At 59.0% G+C, this 15,583-nt stretch overlaps 1 protein-coding gene across 2 annotated transcripts; it reads left to right on the forward strand.

Moving 5' to 3' along the window:
- Positions 1–207: 207 nt before the first annotated feature.
- Positions 208–15,284, forward strand: TEX22 (testis expressed 22). Of its 2 annotated transcripts, none has more exons than XM_042235646.2 (4): positions 208–619; positions 2,473–2,692; positions 14,872–15,006; positions 15,087–15,284. In XM_042235646.2, exons 2-4 carry the CDS (start codon positions 2,528–2,530, stop codon positions 15,264–15,266), a joined length of 480 nt encoding a protein of 159 aa, XP_042091580.1. In that variant the 5' UTR covers positions 208–619; positions 2,473–2,527; the 3' UTR covers positions 15,267–15,284. The 2 variants fall into 2 exon arrangements, with proteins under 2 accessions (XP_042091580.1, XP_060257504.1); XM_060401521.1 differs by having other exon boundaries at positions 208–446.
- The last annotated feature ends 299 nt before the right edge of the window (positions 15,285–15,583 follow it).

The following is a 15,583-nucleotide window of genomic DNA, read 5'->3' on the forward strand; positions in this document are numbered from 1 at the left end:
GTCCGCGTGGACAGCGGAAGCCCGGGCGGCCCCTGACGACTGAGGCCAGAGCGCAGGCGCGCCACGAGCCGGAAGCGGAAGCGGCCGGGCGGAAGCTTCCTTCGGCTCGGCTACGCCGTCTCGGGCCTTCCGGAACCGCTGCGGGCCCCGCCCCCTGGCCCGCCCCGCCCCCGGCGGGCCCGCCCCTCCTCCTCCCTCCCCTCCCCCGCGTACCCCCGCCGTAGCCAGCGGACCCACCCATCCCCGCCCCCCCTGCGGAGTGTGTACCCCGCCGTTGGTGGGCCCCACTTCTCCCGGTCTTCGTGCCCCCGATGTGTCCCGCGCCTCCCCATGACTCCCTCCCCTGACCCTCTGTCTTGTCCCCTGACCCCTGCCCTGCCACCCCTCCAAGGAGTGGAGGCGGGCGGGCTGCCGTCTGCTGCGGCCCGTCGCGCGTAGTCGTGCAGGTGAAGGGCACGGATCCTGGGCCCTGGGGTGTGGCCGGGCGTCGACGTGAGGTCACAGGGGTCTGGAAGAACCTGGCGGGGAGAGCTGCGTGGGGGCCCCTCCTTTCTCCCCTGGTCGTGCTGCCCGCAGGCAGAGTCCCGAGAAGCTGCCCATCCGAGGAGCTGGATCCACGGTGGGAGAGGGGGCGTTCCTGGGGGAGGCTGGGGGGTAAGGGGCAGGGCGGTGGCTGCAGCCGCCCAGGCCTGGGGTGACCCTGCGGAGAGAAACGGATGCAGGAGCAGGGGGACCCTGGACACCCAAGGGGATGGACCCTTTTGAGGCTCACTGGCTGAGGTCACCCAGCACTGTCTGGCCAGTGGCTGGAAGCTGAGCCCAGTTCATTTCAGTCGCTCAGTCGTGTCCGACTCTGCGACCCCATGAATAGCAGCACGCCAGGCCTCCCTTTCCATCACCATCTCCCAGAGTTCGCTCAGACTCACGTCCCATTGAGTCCTTGATGCCATCCAGCCATCTCATCCTGGGTTGTCCCCTTCTCCTCCTGCCCCTAATCCCTCCCAGCATCAGAGTCTTTTCCAATGATTCAACTCTTCGCATGAGGTGGCCAACTCTTCGCTGAAACTGGAGTTTCAGCTTTAGCATCATTCCTTCCAAAGAAATCCCAGGGCCGATCTCCTTCAGAATGGACTGGTTGGATCTCCTTGCAGTCCAAGGGACTCTCAAGAGTCTTCTCCAACACCACAGTTCAAAAGCATCAGTTCTTCAGCGCTCAGCCTTCTTCACAGTCCAATTCTCACATCCATACATGACCACAGGAAAACCATAGCCTTGACTAGACGGACCTTAGTCGGCAAAGTAATGTCTCTGCTTTTGAATATACTGTCTAGGTTGGTCATAACTTTTCTTCCAAGGAGTAAGCGTCTTTTAATTTCATGGCTGCAGTCACCATCTGCAGTGATTTTGGAGCCCCCCAAAATAAAGTCTGACACTGTTTCTACTGTTTCCCCATCTGTTTCCCATGAAGTGATGGGACCAGATGCCATGATCTTCATTTTCTGAACATTGAGCTTTAAGCCAACTTTTTCGCTCTCCTCTTTGACTTTCATCAAGAGGCTTTTTAGCTCTTCACTTTCTTCCATAAGGGTGGTGTCATCTGCATATCTGAGGTTATTGATATTTCTCTCGGCAATCTTGATTCCAGCTTGTGTTTCTTCCAGTCCAGCGTTTCTCATGATGTACTCTGCATAGAAGTTAAATAAGCAGGGTGACAGTATACAGCCTTGACGTACTCCTTTTCCTATTTGGAACCAGTCTGTTGTTCCATGTCCAGTTCTAACTGTTGCTTCCTGACCTGCATACAGATTTCTCAAGAGGCAGGTTAGGTGGTCTGGTATTGCCATCTCTTTCAGAATTTTCCACAGTTTATTGTGAGCCACAGAGTCAAAGGCTTTGGCATAGTCAATAAAGCAGAAATAGATATTTTTCTGGAACTCTCTTGCTTTTTCCATGATCCAGCAGATGTTGGCAATTTGATCTCTGGTTCCTCTGCCTTTTCTAAAACCAGCTTGAACATCAGGGAGTTCACGGTTCACATATTGCTGAAGCCTGGCTTGGAGAATTTTGAGCATTACTTTACTAGCGTGTGAGATGAGTACAATTGTGCGGTAGTTTGAGCATTCTTTGGCATTTCCTTTCTTTGGAGTTGGAATGAAAACTGACCTTTTCCAGTCCTGTGGCCACTGCTGAGTTTTCCACATTTGCTGGCATATTGAGTGCAGCACTTTCACAGCATCATCTTTCAGGATTTGAAATAGCTCAACTGGAATTCCATCACCTCCACTAGCTTTGTTCATAGTGATGCTTTCTAAGGCCCACTTGATTTCACATTCCAAGATGTCTGGCTCTAGATTAGTGATCACATCATCATGATTATCTGGGTCGTGAAGATCTTTTTGTATAGTTCTTCCGTGTATTCTTGCCACCTCTTCTTAATATCTTCTGTGACCTTCCTCTGCCTGAGGGACCCAGGTAGCTGTGGGGACTTCGCCCCAGAGGTACAGGCCAGCCGCCCAGGGGTCTGCAGATGGACAGCAGGGAGTGCTCGCTTAAGGCGCTCTTGAGGAAGAAGGCAGAGTCGCAGCCTTCCCAGGAGAAGGGGCAGCCCTCGGGGACACCAAGTCCAGCGATGGCCTGGGGCCCACCAGGTGCCCAAAGCAGCAGTCAGCAGGAGCCGCAGACTCAGGACTGGGTAAGCTAGAGGGGGTTCCTCTCTGGAAACCTGGGTCCTGGCAGGGGAGTGTGGGTGGAGAGGGGGCCTCTGGAGCCCGGGGAGGGCCAGAGGGCATCTGATAACAGGCAGATGCTGGACTGGGGGCCATGCAGGGTGTCAGCATCCTCTCCCCCAGAGCCCGGGGTGGGCACCAAGGTGGGCGGGCACCAAGGTGGGCGCGCCTCTCCCAGCTGCCCGCAGCTGTGGGCGACCTACCTCTGCCGGCCACCCCAACCCCAGCTGCCGCCACATGGAGGGCGCCTGGCCAGGGGAGGCTCTGCACACAGCCGGGACGATGTCCTCCTGACCAGGTAGGTGGGCGGTCAGCAGGACACCTGTCCACCAAAATCATGACCGAAACGCTCCTGGAGGCCCTGCTTGGTGCTGGCCCCAGTGTGGAGGAGCCCGTCTCACCCCAGCCGGCTGGGTGGGCTGCTGTCTGGTCACCGTGCAGCCCCGCGTGCACAGGGGGCAGCTTCCCAAGCAAAGGAAGCCAGGCCCCCAGAAGTTCTGGACGGTTCCCTGTGCGTCAGTGTCAAAGCCAGGCCTGATGGATCCAGGCTGAGGCAGGGTAGGCCCAGTGGCGCTCATGCGGCCGTGTGCTTGAACCCGTCTGCGGCCATGTCTGCAAGGCCCTGGGTTTCTGTGGTAAGGCGGGGGAGGAGGGAAGCGGGCTTTGGGTGCCATGCCAGCCGCGCCCCCGCCCGAAGCCAGCCACCGCTTGGCTTCTATGAGGCCAGTCTCTCGGGACAGGCCATCTAAGACATAAACACACAAGCATGTCGCCTGTCCGGGGCGAGGACTCCTTGGGAGGGGCCAGGGTGGGGCTTCTGTCTGGACGGGGGGCCTGCAGATGGAGGGGCCGGGCGACGCCTGGACAGGGGTGACCTGCTGCCTTTGCAGTTCCAAGAGGTGGGGGTGGCTGTCAGGGAGGGGTGCATGGGGACGAGGCCGAGAGGCAGCACAGCAGAGGGGTCCTGGGGGAGGCAGAGAAGGGGTGCAGACCCCTCTCCTCAGACTGCCAGGTTTCTGACTTGGGGCCAGGGAGTCCCACTGGGTCCCCTGCCTTGGCCGCCCTGTGGTACCCTCCTGCCTCTTCCCTCTGCTGCTCCCCGCCCTCGGGCAGCATCAGCCGTTGGGTGGCCCCGCGGCTGTGCTTGCTCACTCCGACTGTCCTGCTGCTCGTCCTCTCTGCCCCTCCCTGCTGTGCCCTGGCAGGGAAGCTCCTCCTCCAGTCTCCCCACGTCGGGACCTCGTCGTCTTTCTGGGACGAGCCGAGCTGACAGAGGTCGGCCCCCCAGTCCCTTCTGCCCCGGCCTTCCCGGCCCGAGCCCGCGCTGGGGGACATGTGCTCACAGGGCAGTGTCCTCGGGCTGAGGCCCAGGTCTGAGGAGACAGTCCCCCCTACAGCGACCATCCCCAGACAGAAGGCCTCGCACAGAGGACCTGGCACGCCTGTGCCCGTCCGCCTCCCGGCAGGCCCACCAACATGGCTGCCGAGGACCCTGAGAAAGGCAAGAACCCATGGCACAGGATTGGGCGGGAGGACCGGCCTACAGGAGATAGCAACCCCTGTCCAGTGAGTGGCCTTGGGGCGGGCAGGACAGAGGGTCAGCTCTCAGCTGCGTGGTGGGGGGCGGCCGAAACACGAAGCTGCCCCCGTGGCCAGGCCCCAGCCCGCCAATGTTGCTATCAATTCTTAGTCCCTGCGGTAAACGCGAGGGAACAGCCAAGGGCACCAGACATTCTGAGATCTCTATCGTGAAAGAGAGCAAGACACCTGGAAAAAAAAAAAAAAAGAGTCGAAAAACCACAGTGCCAGGCAGGTGAGAGCCAAGCTGGAGGTGGGTCGCCGTCCCGTGTGGCCCGCGCCTTCTCAGAAGCGCTGGCCCAGCAGCCGAGCAGGGGGCATGGAGCCAGCACCGTGGGAGCCACGCGCCTGCACCCCGTCAGTGCCGGGGGTGCACTGGAGCCCGTCCACAGAGACGGTGCAGGAAGGGGTTGCAGGCGACTGCTTGGAAATGAGCAGCCCTTGCAGACACGTGCTGGGAGATGAATGAGTGAAAAGGCACGTTTCACAACAGGAGACTTGATAGGAGATAACGCAGACCTGCTTGAAGCTTTTAAACACCACAGAGCATTACCAAGAGGCTTGGCAACGGGCAGACACCATGTTCTTGGAGAGCACAACTCACTGGCACAGAGGGCTCTCCCCGGCGTTTCACAGCCCACTCAATAATGGTACAAATTGGTAAACATACATCGCCCCTTTCTTCAGTTGGGCAAACTGGTCACATGGAAGAATAAACATAGGTGTAGCTCTAACAGGTGTGAATTCACATCACAAAGCTTCAGTCATTAAACTATAGTGTCCTGTCCTGTCATGAGTGACAGCAGAGCTGAATAGGAGATCTGGAAACTTCCAGTGTGTGCAGACACTTAGTGTAAACTGAAGATGCCATCCCAAACCTGTAAGGAGGGACGAGGGGCTGTGGGATCTTAGTCCCCTTGCCTGGGGAGGGACTGGTGCCCCCTGCAGTGGAACCGTGGTGTCTTAACCACTGGCCCACCAGGGCAGTCCCGTGGATGTTTCGGTAAATGTTGAGACAGTGCGCAGCTGTCTAGAAGAAAGGGACTTGTAGGCACACCTCTCACTCAGTACCAGGATGGAGGCGTCGAAGTTTTAAATGCACAAAAAATAAACCATAAAAGTGTTAAGAGGCTTCGCTGGTGGTCCAGGGGCTAAGACTCCGTGCTCCCAGTGCAGGGGCCCAGGTTTGATCCCTGGTCAGGGAACTGGATCCCACATGCTGCAACTAAGACCCAGCACAGCCAAATAAATAAAAACAGTCATTTTTAGAAAGTGGTAGAAGAAACCCTGGGAAGATCCCTCTGTGGGCATGGTGTGTTAGCCGCCCAGCCGTGTCTGGCTCTTTGTGGCCCCATGGACTGTAGCCCTCCAGACTCATCTGTCCATGCAATTCCCCAGGCAAGAATACTGGAGTGGGCAGCCATTCTCTTCCCCAGGGTATCATCCTCACCCAGAGACCGAGCGTGACTCTCGTACCTTGCAGGCAGGTTCTTTACCATCTGAGCCACCGGGGAGCCTATGACCACAGAAGTGGGGGCAGCCTTTCCAGTCAGGCCGTGCGGCCCCACGGACTGCAGCACACCAGGCTCCTCTGTCCTCGCTTGGATCTCCCAGAGTTTGCTCAGATCCGAGCCCACTGAGTCGATGATGCCATCCAACCATCTCATCCTCTGCTGCCCTCTTCTCCTCCTGCCCTCAGTCTTTCCCAGCAGCAGGGGACTCTCATTCTTCTCCAGCACCATAGTTGGAAAGCATCAGTTCTTCGGCGTTCAGCTTCCTTTATGCACCAGCTCTTAGATCCGTGCATGACTACTGGGAAAACCATAGCTTTGACTATGTGGATCTTTGTCAGCATAGTGATGTCTCTGCTTTGTAATACATTGTCCAGGTTTGTCATAGATTCCCTTCCAAGGAGCATCTCTGAATTTCCTGGCTGCAGTCACCATCCACACGGATTTTGGAGCCTAAGGAAACAAAAGCTGTCACTGCTTCCGCTTTTTCCCCTTCTCTTTGCCACGAAGTGATGGGGTCAGATGCCATGATCTTAGTTTTTTGAATGCTGAGTTTCAGGCCAGCTTTTTAACTCCTCTTTCACGCTCACCAAGAGACTCGAGCTCCTCTTCACTTCCTGCCATTAGAGTCGTATCGTCTGCTTACCTGAGGTTAATACCTTCCTGGCAATCTTGATTCCAGCTTGCGATTCACCTAGCCTGGTACTTTGCATGATGTGCTCTGCATATAAGTTAAAGAACCGAAGGAGATGGCAACCCACTCCAGTATTCTTGCCTGGAGAATCCCATGGACGGGGGAGCCTGGAGGGCTACAGTCCACGGGGTCGCAAAGAGTCGGACACATCTGAGCAACTTCACTTTCACTTTCAAAACCCAACAACAACGAAAAAACAAGAATTCAACTCAAAAATAGCTAAAAGGCTTGAATGGACACTTCTTCAAGGATGCACAAAATGGTCAGCAAGCACACGAAAAAAATGCTCAACATCATTAGTCCCAGGGCAGTGCAAATCAGAGCTGCAGTGAGACACCACCTCAGTCTTGTTAGGATGGCTATAATGATTTTTTTAAAAAGGACAAGTGCTGGCAAGAGTGTAGAGAAACTGGAAGCTCACGCACTGGAGGGAGAGTGAAATGGTACAGTCGATGGAGTTCCCTCAGAAAGTGGAGCACAGGAGTGTGGTGTGACCCACAATTCCAGTTCTGCGTAAACAGCTGAAAAAAATCCAAGGCAGAGAAACAAACAGATACTTGTATATCCATGTTCTCGGGGGGATGCACTGGAGAATAACCAGAACCTAGAAGCAACCCAGGTGTCCTTGGACAGACGAAGGCGGTAAAAACATAGAGCGGAGCGTAACCCAGCCCTCCAAAGGGAGCGCGCTCTGACACAGGACACAGCGTGGGCGGGCCTTGAGGACGTGGTGCGGAGTGGGGTAAGCAGAGCACAGGACAGACGGGCCCACGCGCGGGCTCCCTCAGGGTGTCAGCTTCAGAGAAAGAGAGTAGACGAGTAGGGCGAGGGCTGGGCAGGGCTGGGAGTGAGTGTGTCGTGGGGACAGTCTCGGTTTGGGCGATGGAAAGCCCTGGACGTCTTGGTGACGGTTGCACAACAGTTTGGATGTGCTTATGCCAGTGAGCTGTACGCTTAAAACTGGTCAAAGTGGCCGATTTTACGTTACGTGCATTTTATCACAGTAAAAAAAAAACAAAGGGAGGGAAAGAGAAGGAGCAAGAGGTCATCTGACGGGGCATGACGCAGGGAGCAGCGGGGAGCCAAAGAAGCTCCCCCGGGCCCAGAGGTGGCGCTTCCTGGAGCCCGTCCCCGCCCTGGAGGAAGGGCTGGTAAACGAGCTGGCCCCGGGGAGTTAACTGAGGACACAGCCCAGCGGCTCAGATGAATGGTGGGCGGGGAATTAGGGCTGGAGGCCGAAGGGAACTTGAGCGCAAGTTCCAGGACAGGAGAGAGGCTGAGTGAGGCCGAGCTGGCCCTGCAGGGCTCAGGGCCAGTCTGGGCTGGACGGATGCCCTGGGCAGCTGGGGCCAGCAGGTTGCATAGGAAACAGCAAGACTGCGAGGAAGCCCCAAGTCCTGCCCTGACAACCCCCACCACCCAGACAAAGGACCCGCGTGAGGCTCAGAGGGCCACCTGACACAGCGGACAGCAGGCGGGCCGTGGGCACACACATCACGCGCGCACACGCCACACGCACACACATGCCTGCAGGAGAGGCAGATGGTCCCCCGGAGGCACAGGCCTTTCACAGAAAGGGAGCCAGAAAAAAGTGAAGGGTATTTGATATCAGGGCAATAGATGAAACTCATGAAGATGCGGGAGGCCAGAGCATTGGCAAGACGCGCGGGGACCCGGCGCCCCTCGGATGACAGAGCCCCAGGGTGGCCCAGGTCGGGCCTGCGGAAGGCCAGACGCCAGCCGCCCCCCAGGAGCACGCGGCCCAGACCGCCGTGCCCCTCCCCAGGTGAGGGCTCGCGCGGCTCCCGTGCTGCGAGCAGGCAGTGCCACTCGCGGGACGAGCCCCCGGAGCCCGCCTGCCGGAAGCGCTCTGTGCCCCTGGGCTCCGGTCGCACAGCCCGGCCTCCGCGGGCGTGGGCTTGTCAAGGAGCCTGCCCGGGACCAGGTCAGCACAGTTTCTTGGGGGAAAGACTGGGAGCAAGTATGGCACTGTTCATTTTGGATCATGGATTCCCGGGTTTTAAAATACACTTTCCTGTGCGTGTTCTCAAGTGGCTACCGTCCCAGTTTTGAACAGAACGTGTGCCTGAGGCCAGGCTGGGGCGGGACAGCCCTTCCACTGGCAGGGCCTGGCGAGCAAGGTCTCCCTGCAGTGGGCACAGGCCTCCCCCCACCTGCGGCAACTCGGCTGCCCCAAGCACAGCCAAGGCCAGTGTTACCCGAATCCCCTGGGGCGGCAGCACGCACACGGCAGGGGCGTCACCATGCAGTCTCGCCTGGTGGGGGGATAGCAGAGACCCTGAACCCTGCTGATCTGAATCCATGTCACAGAGGGCTTTTCAGAACCCTGAAGAGACTAAGAGCAAAGGAAACTCTAAAGTGGGCCCAGACCTTCCCTAATGAGGGTTCGTGGGTAGGTGTCCATGTGCCCAAGAAGCGAATCCTCTGCGTCGATGCGGTCCTCGCAGCCCAGAGCGTCACCCTGGCACCCGTGTTGGCTGACGAGGCGGGGAAAGGAGAGGAGCGATGCCCTCTGACTGAAGCACAGGTTGAAAAATCCAGAAGTAGATCCAACCGCGCGGCAAACTCCGCGACCACAGAAGGCAGCCCCGTGCAGGACTGCAGGGCCTCCGCCCTCCTCAGCCCTGCCGACTGCAGGGCCTCCGCCCTCCTCAGCCTTGCCCCCAGCATCCAGGAGGGCGCACAGCACATAGCAGGTGCTCAGTGACCATGCCCTGAATAAACGGACTTGCATGAATGCAAGAAAACTGTGGCCCATGGATGAAGTGATTGGAAATCTCCTAGTCATGTTCTGAGCTTCCCTGGTGGCCCCATGGTTAAGACAGTGCACTTCCACTGCAGGAGGCGAGGGTTTGATCCCTGCCTGGGGAGCCACATGCCTGCAGTGTGGCCAAAAAGATTTTTTTTTTAAAGCAAAAAATATTTTCTTCATTAGCAAAAGGAGGAAGATCACATGATTATTTCAGTGGGTTAGAAAAATAATGTTGATATATTCCAGTCTCCTTCCTTGGGAGAAAAAAATAAAAAACTGTCCATTCTTAATAGGTAGGAAGAAATGGACATTTCTGTAACCTGGTGAAGGGGCGCCAGAGAGCCCTCCGCGGTCGTCTTTCCCAAAGCGGCAGCTCGGCCGTCACCGTGATGCTGCTGAGACAGCTCATGGGGCTTGCACCAAAGTCGGGGCTGTGAGGACCTCATCAAAGAGAAAAAAGATACGCAGTCACCTGGTGGTGGTTCTTCAGTGGCTAAGCCATCTCTGGCTCTTTGCGACCCCATGGACTGCAGCACGCCAGGCTTTCCTGTCCTTCACCAGCTCCTGGAGCTTGCTCAAACTCTGTCCATCAAGTCGGTGATGCCATCCAACCATCTCATCCTCTGTCGTCCCCTCCTCCTCCTGCCTTCAATCTTTCCCAGCATCAGTAGCTTGGAACAGTAATAAATATTCTCATCCCAGTTTCTGTAGGTCAGGAAGCTGGGAGTGGCTTAGTTGGGTGGCTTTGGCTCAGAGCCCCTTGTGAGGTTATTCCAAGACACCAGAGAGAGATGCAGTCACAAGGAAGCTCGAGAAAAGCTGAAGGTGCCTCCCCGGTCTGGCTGGCAAGTCAGTCCTTGATCCCTGTTGCTGGCTGAGCAGCCCTTGGAGACCTGGGTGAGCGGGCACCACAAGTTTCAATGGCATCACAAGACTGGGAAGTGAGCGCCTCTGAACAAGTGGAGGGGACGTGGGCTAGAAACAACACCCGATCGAGCCAGAGGAAGGGGGCAGGGAAAGGCCCTGACATGGGCAAGGCCAGCAAAGCCGGAGACACAGCGAGTCAGAGGCAGCCGTCGTCAGAGTGGGCTGCAAAGGGCGCCCCCCCCCCTCCCGCTCCGACACACGCAGACGGCGCAGGGGGAGCCTGGGGTACTCTCGCGGCGGGAGGAGGCAGGCTGCGCATGGTCTGCGTCAGTTCAGAGGCGCGTTGCTGCCAGGCGCGGCCAGCCACCATGGGCTCCGGGGGCAGGGTGGGTGGGAAAGGAGCAGACAGCGGGGTGCCCGTGTGAGGGGCTCCCTTTATTGAGGGCTCAGAAATGTGCAGAAGGAAACTGCGGTTGCAGAGTTTGGAAAATCGGAGATTTGAAGTTGTTTTTTTTACCTGGAAAAGAAACCAGGCAAGAGTTTTAAAACAGAAGAGCAGGGCCTGGCTCGCCTGCTCTGAGCAGAGAGTGTTGCGTGGCGCTGGGATGGATGCTGGCCAGGGGGCTCGAAGCCTGCACAGACTGTCCAGGTCAAATCCTGGAGTTTAATTTCCCCGTGGGGAACACACTTTTCAGTGAGTAGTATTGGGGTGACCGGCCATCCATCTAGACCCCCCGACTCGTCAGACACACACACACACACACACACACACACACACACACACACGAGCTGCAAGTTAAAACCAACGCAGAAGCGCCGGGAGAACGGGAACGGGAGCCGTGCTGAGAGTCCAAGGGGGAAACGCCCGAGCAAACCCTAACGTAAAACCCCAGCAAACCTGACTGCTGTGTGTGAGGCTGGTACAAAGACGCAATGGAGGTGCAGGACGGTCTGGGAAAAATACTTGTAACATTTAGAACATACAAATGTCTACCAACCAAACGTGTGAAGAGATGCCTGAGAGCAAAGAGAAGACAGTTTAAAACTGAGGAGAAAAGTACATTGAGTCTGAGGACATACATAGTTCATTAAGAAGAAACAGGGGCTGCCCCGGTGGTCCACTGGCTAAGACTGCGTGCTCCCAATTCAGGGGGCCAGTTTGGATCCCTGGCCAGGACCTATTAATAGACTCCACAGGCCACAGCTAAAACTGGGCACAGCCAATATAAATAAATACTTAATAGAAAGAAAAGAAGATGGGCACTAAACACGGAAACAGTGGCAAAAATGACAGAGGTGGTTGATGGCGTGAGGACTATTCTGCTTTAATGGTTTTTCAAAAAACCAGCTTTCAGTCACTGTCCATTGTATTTTCTTCCATTCTGATTTACTCACCAGTCTTCCCTAATTCTCCTTTTAAACTTTGAGAGGACCTCTTTCGTTGTTGTTTTTTCCTAGCTTCTTTAATTATTTGCTCGGTCCCTTGTTCCAGGGCTTTTCCCCTAATTTTCCAGCATTTAAAGCTGCCCTGTGTCCTCAGAGGCAGCGCTGGCCTCCCTCATGGCTGGTGGGAGTCCTCCTTGTCCCCTCCTGAGAATCGGGTCCCCTTCCGCTCCGGCTTCCGTGCCCGTGGGAGCTCCTGGTGCGGGTTACCAGGCAGGCCCACGAGGGGGTCTTTTCTGCCCATGGCCTGGGGTGGCCGCTGTTGGTGACGGTCGTCCTGTCGGTGAGCACAGGGGCCCCTGTGCGTGCCGTCAGGTCGCTCCACTCCGTAATGCCCGTCTCTCCTCGTAAAGCTGTGCGCCACTCTCGATACCCCACGTGAGCACAGAGCTGAGAAGAGCCGCCCTGAGGGCTCAGTGGAGGCTCCGGTCCCAGGAACGCGTGCTCGCTGCCTTCCCCCGTCCGCAGACACCTGCCTCTCCGCAGGTCCTGCTCCCCAGCGACCCTGGCCCGGAGCCGAGCGTGGGCAGCTTCCCTCCGCCGAGACCGTCACCTCTCAGACAGCTACTGCGTCTCCTGGAGGTGACGATGGCGCCGACCCGTCCCTTCTGCATCTTCTGACCCCTCCCAGACTTCCAGCACAGCTGTGGCCCTTGTCTCACAAACGACCTGGCGCCCCGGCCCCGGCTGTCGCTCCCGCCGGGTGGGCTGGGCCCCTCCCTGCCTCTGGCAGCTCCTCAGAAGGCCCCGCAGGTACTCAGTTCCAACTGGACGGTCCTGAAGGTACTCTGTTCTGCCTGCACACCTGGGTGGGTGGCAGTCCTAGCGCGAAGTCGCCCTCCTGCAGGAGTTTGGGGCCTTGGGTTCTCCCAGCGCTGGGAGCTCCTTGCCCCCCCACGTGCCCGTTTCTCTCCGCCTGGTTCTCAGATGTCCCCCACTGTCTCCCCTCGGTCCTGTGGGAGCCCTTCCAGCCTGGAGCCTTGCCCCTTGGAGGGGGTGTGTGCGTGCGCACGCCCGAGTCCATGCGCGCGCCCGTGTGCGTGCGCGCGCGCGGCCCCTCTGTTCTCTCTGAACGCTGTGGTTAGCTGTCGGGCCTGCACGCCTGGCTCTCCCTTTCCTCGCGTTTCCTCGCCTTGGCTTTGGGGTTTGTTGCCGGTCCCGTCGCTAGTCTTTGCTGTGACGATGCTCTGTGACACACGCCTTGGCGGCAGACTTCTGTCCGTCTGCTCACAGGCTGAGGTCGGTGGGTCGTCCCGTGCCTCTCACCACCGGAGGTCTCCCCTGGAAGGCTGTGCTCGGGTGGACACACGGTCACAGAAGGCCCCCCTCGCGCCGCGTGGGCAACCCCCGTGCGCCACCAGCATCCTCGGACCCGCCCCACTTCAGAGGGAACGCCTGTGACGCCGCCTTTGGCGCCGTGGGCCTCGGTCACGGCGGCGGGCTGCCCGCGCAGCAGCCCTTCTTTGTCCTCTTCTGTCTCACAGTCCGTGGAGTCCAGGAGGCGGCGGGAGTGGGGAGGTGGCATGCTTCCTCCCACTCCCGTCGGAGCCTCTCGGGCCCGGCCGGGGCTCTCCCCTGTGTTTCTCGTCCGTGGAGGCTGCCCTGTCTGCACCCAGGGGCGGGCCCGTGGGCTGGCTGGAGGCCCTGTGTGCTGGGGGTAGCCTCGCCAGCAGTCGCGAACGTCGCGGGGTGATCGGGCAGGCTTCTGGCTGCTCTGCACTGGACGCCCTGCCTCTGTAGGGCTCTTCTCGGCTGGTGTTTTTCCCCAGAAAGGAGCCCTCCCCTCTCCTAGGTGGAGAGGTTGCTTAGCCAGGCTGCCAGGGTTCTTGATGTAGAGTGGGAAGAGGGGCTGGGGACTTCGCTTTATTCTTTTCCTTTTTTTTGCTTAAAAAACAGAAATGCATTGGTTTTCGGTCTGGAGGCAAGAAGGTCAAACTCTGTGTCAGCTGGGCTGGCTCCTCCTGCTGGCCGAGCCTCTCCTGGGCGGTCCTCTCTCCCTTCTCCTGTGTTGCTCACGCTATCCTCCTCCTGTGTGTGTTTCTGGCTCCAAGCATCCACTCCCCCCGCCACACCCTGACCATTTTGAAGTGGTGTTAAGTGGTGTTAAGCACTGGGTTGGCCAAGAAGCTCGTTTGGGGTTTTCTGTCCCGTGGAGAACCCCGAATGAACATTCGCTCACCTCACCGTGAAGACTGCAGCAGCTTCCACGCTGCAGCTCTGAAATGCTGTCCACGTCAAACCGCACCCGCCCCTCCCCAAGCCCGGGCAGCCGTGGTGCCGTGCTCCGACTGCGAACCTGGCGACTCCAGGTAGCTCCCGCGAGTGGACCACACGAGACCTGCGTTCTCTGCGCCCGCGTCTCCGAGGTTCACCCACGCTGCAGCTTACGCAGTGTCTTTCCTTTTCAAGGCTGGATGTTACTCCGTCGTATGGACGGGCCACACGAGGCTGATTCATTCATCCGTTGATGGGCATTTGGGTTGCAGCCACTTGCTGGCTACTGTGAACACTGTGGCTCCAAACACGAGTGCAGAAATATCTCTTTGACTTGCTTTCCATTCCTTCGGACGTATACCCAGAAGTTGGATTGTTAGGTCATATGGTAGTTCTATTTTTAGGTTTTTGAGGAATGGGGACTGAGTTTGTCTTAATCCTCCTTTTATTTTTAGCATGGCACCTACCCCAGCCCCCATGGCACTCTGAGGGTGACCTCCTGGACCCTGCAGGGAGGCAGCCAGCTGGCCCCTGGCTGGGCAGAGTGGGAGGGGCTCTGGAGCCCTTCAGGGACAGCCCACCTGGGCAGGAGTGGGGGGGGTGCGGGTCCTGCAGGGTGCCTGCGGGCCTGTCCCGTGTACCTGTGGAGCCCTGAGTGTCGTCTCCCCTAACGCCTCTCTGTGGGCATTTTGGAGGGGCCTGGGACGAGACTGACTTTTGGGCCCCGTCTTTCTCGAGGCACCCACAGTCTGACTTCCTGTTCCGGGGGCCTCCCCGGAGGGTGGGCCGACTGTGCCCAGCTAGGAAGGGGCACTAGCGGAGGGCTACGACCTCTGCTGTAATGGCCCCCAACATCCAGGGGGCCAACCCACACACAGGGAAGCGGGACAGGTGCTGGCCTGGGTGTCCAGGCGCCGAGCGGCTGACGAAAGCCACACACAGCCCCAGAGCTGTGCTGAAGCTCTGCCCGCCCGCCGGCACTGCGGTGGCTGTGCGGAGCGCGGAGGGCTGGCGGGTGCGGGACCCCGGGTGCGGCCGGCGCAGACCCCTGCCTTGTCCCCCCAGGTGTGCGAGCCGCAGGACAGCTGGCGCCGGAGCCGCCGCCGCTGGAGCGTCAGCATAGATGAGCGCCGGAGGCTGGCGGTGCTGCTGGGCCGCAGCGAGAAGCCGGGCGTCGCGGGGGCGCCCCCCTCCTGCAGGGTGCGGGGAAGCGCGGGAGCGCCGGGCCCCGCCCCTCCCCTCCGGGCCCGGCCCCGCCCCTGACCCCGCCCTCCCCGCAGGACCTCGCGCGGATCGTGGCCCAGCTGGTGTCCGAGGACGTGGACAAGGACGTGCTCTTCCCCCACCCGCCGAGGTCCTCCGAGTCCACCAACGCCTTCCAAGCCTTCCTGGTCCGGAGCAAGCCTTTCTGGCACAACGTGGCTCTGGAGGCCCCGGCCTCGAGGTCGCCGCCCTCCTAAGAGCCGACTCAGCCCAGCGTTCTGTCTTCCGGTGTCTTTCCTGCGGGTGCTGGGGAGGCGGGCCCTGCGCCCGCCCTGTAGCCCTCCAGGCAGCCGCGACCAGCCCGGGATACGGAAACAGGCCTGGGAGGACGTCTGGCTGGCCCCTGCTCAGGACACTGACCCTTGGAGGTCCCCTCTGGTTGGGGTGACTGGTACCAGCCCAGCCTCCAAGAGGCCACCTGGAGGGTCCGGGGACAGGGTAGAGTGGCCCTCCAGGATGGGCCCGGGGCTGCCAGCAGAGGGTGCCCGTCCCCCGCAGGGCCTTCCTCCTGGGA

Source organism: Ovis aries, chromosome 18 (genome assembly GCF_016772045.2).
Source record: "Ovis aries strain OAR_USU_Benz2616 breed Rambouillet chromosome 18, ARS-UI_Ramb_v3.0, whole genome shotgun sequence".
NCBI classification, from domain to species: domain Eukaryota; kingdom Metazoa; phylum Chordata; class Mammalia; order Artiodactyla; family Bovidae; genus Ovis; species Ovis aries.

What these genes read in the sequence shown, in the direction of transcription:
- TEX22 (XM_042235646.2), top strand. Translation starts at nt 2,528, where the DNA reads ATGGACAGCAGGGAGTGCTCGCTTAAGGCGCTCTTGAGGAAGAAGGCA. An exon ending in AGCCGCAGACTCAGGACTGG is followed by an intron (nt 2,693 to 14,871) that starts GTAAGCTAGAGG and finishes TTGTCCCCCCAG; the next exon opens with GTGTGCGAGCCGCAGGACAG. An exon ending in GGGCGCCCCCCTCCTGCAGG is followed by an intron (nt 15,007 to 15,086) that starts GTGCGGGGAAGC and finishes CCCTCCCCGCAG; the next exon opens with GACCTCGCGCGGATCGTGGC.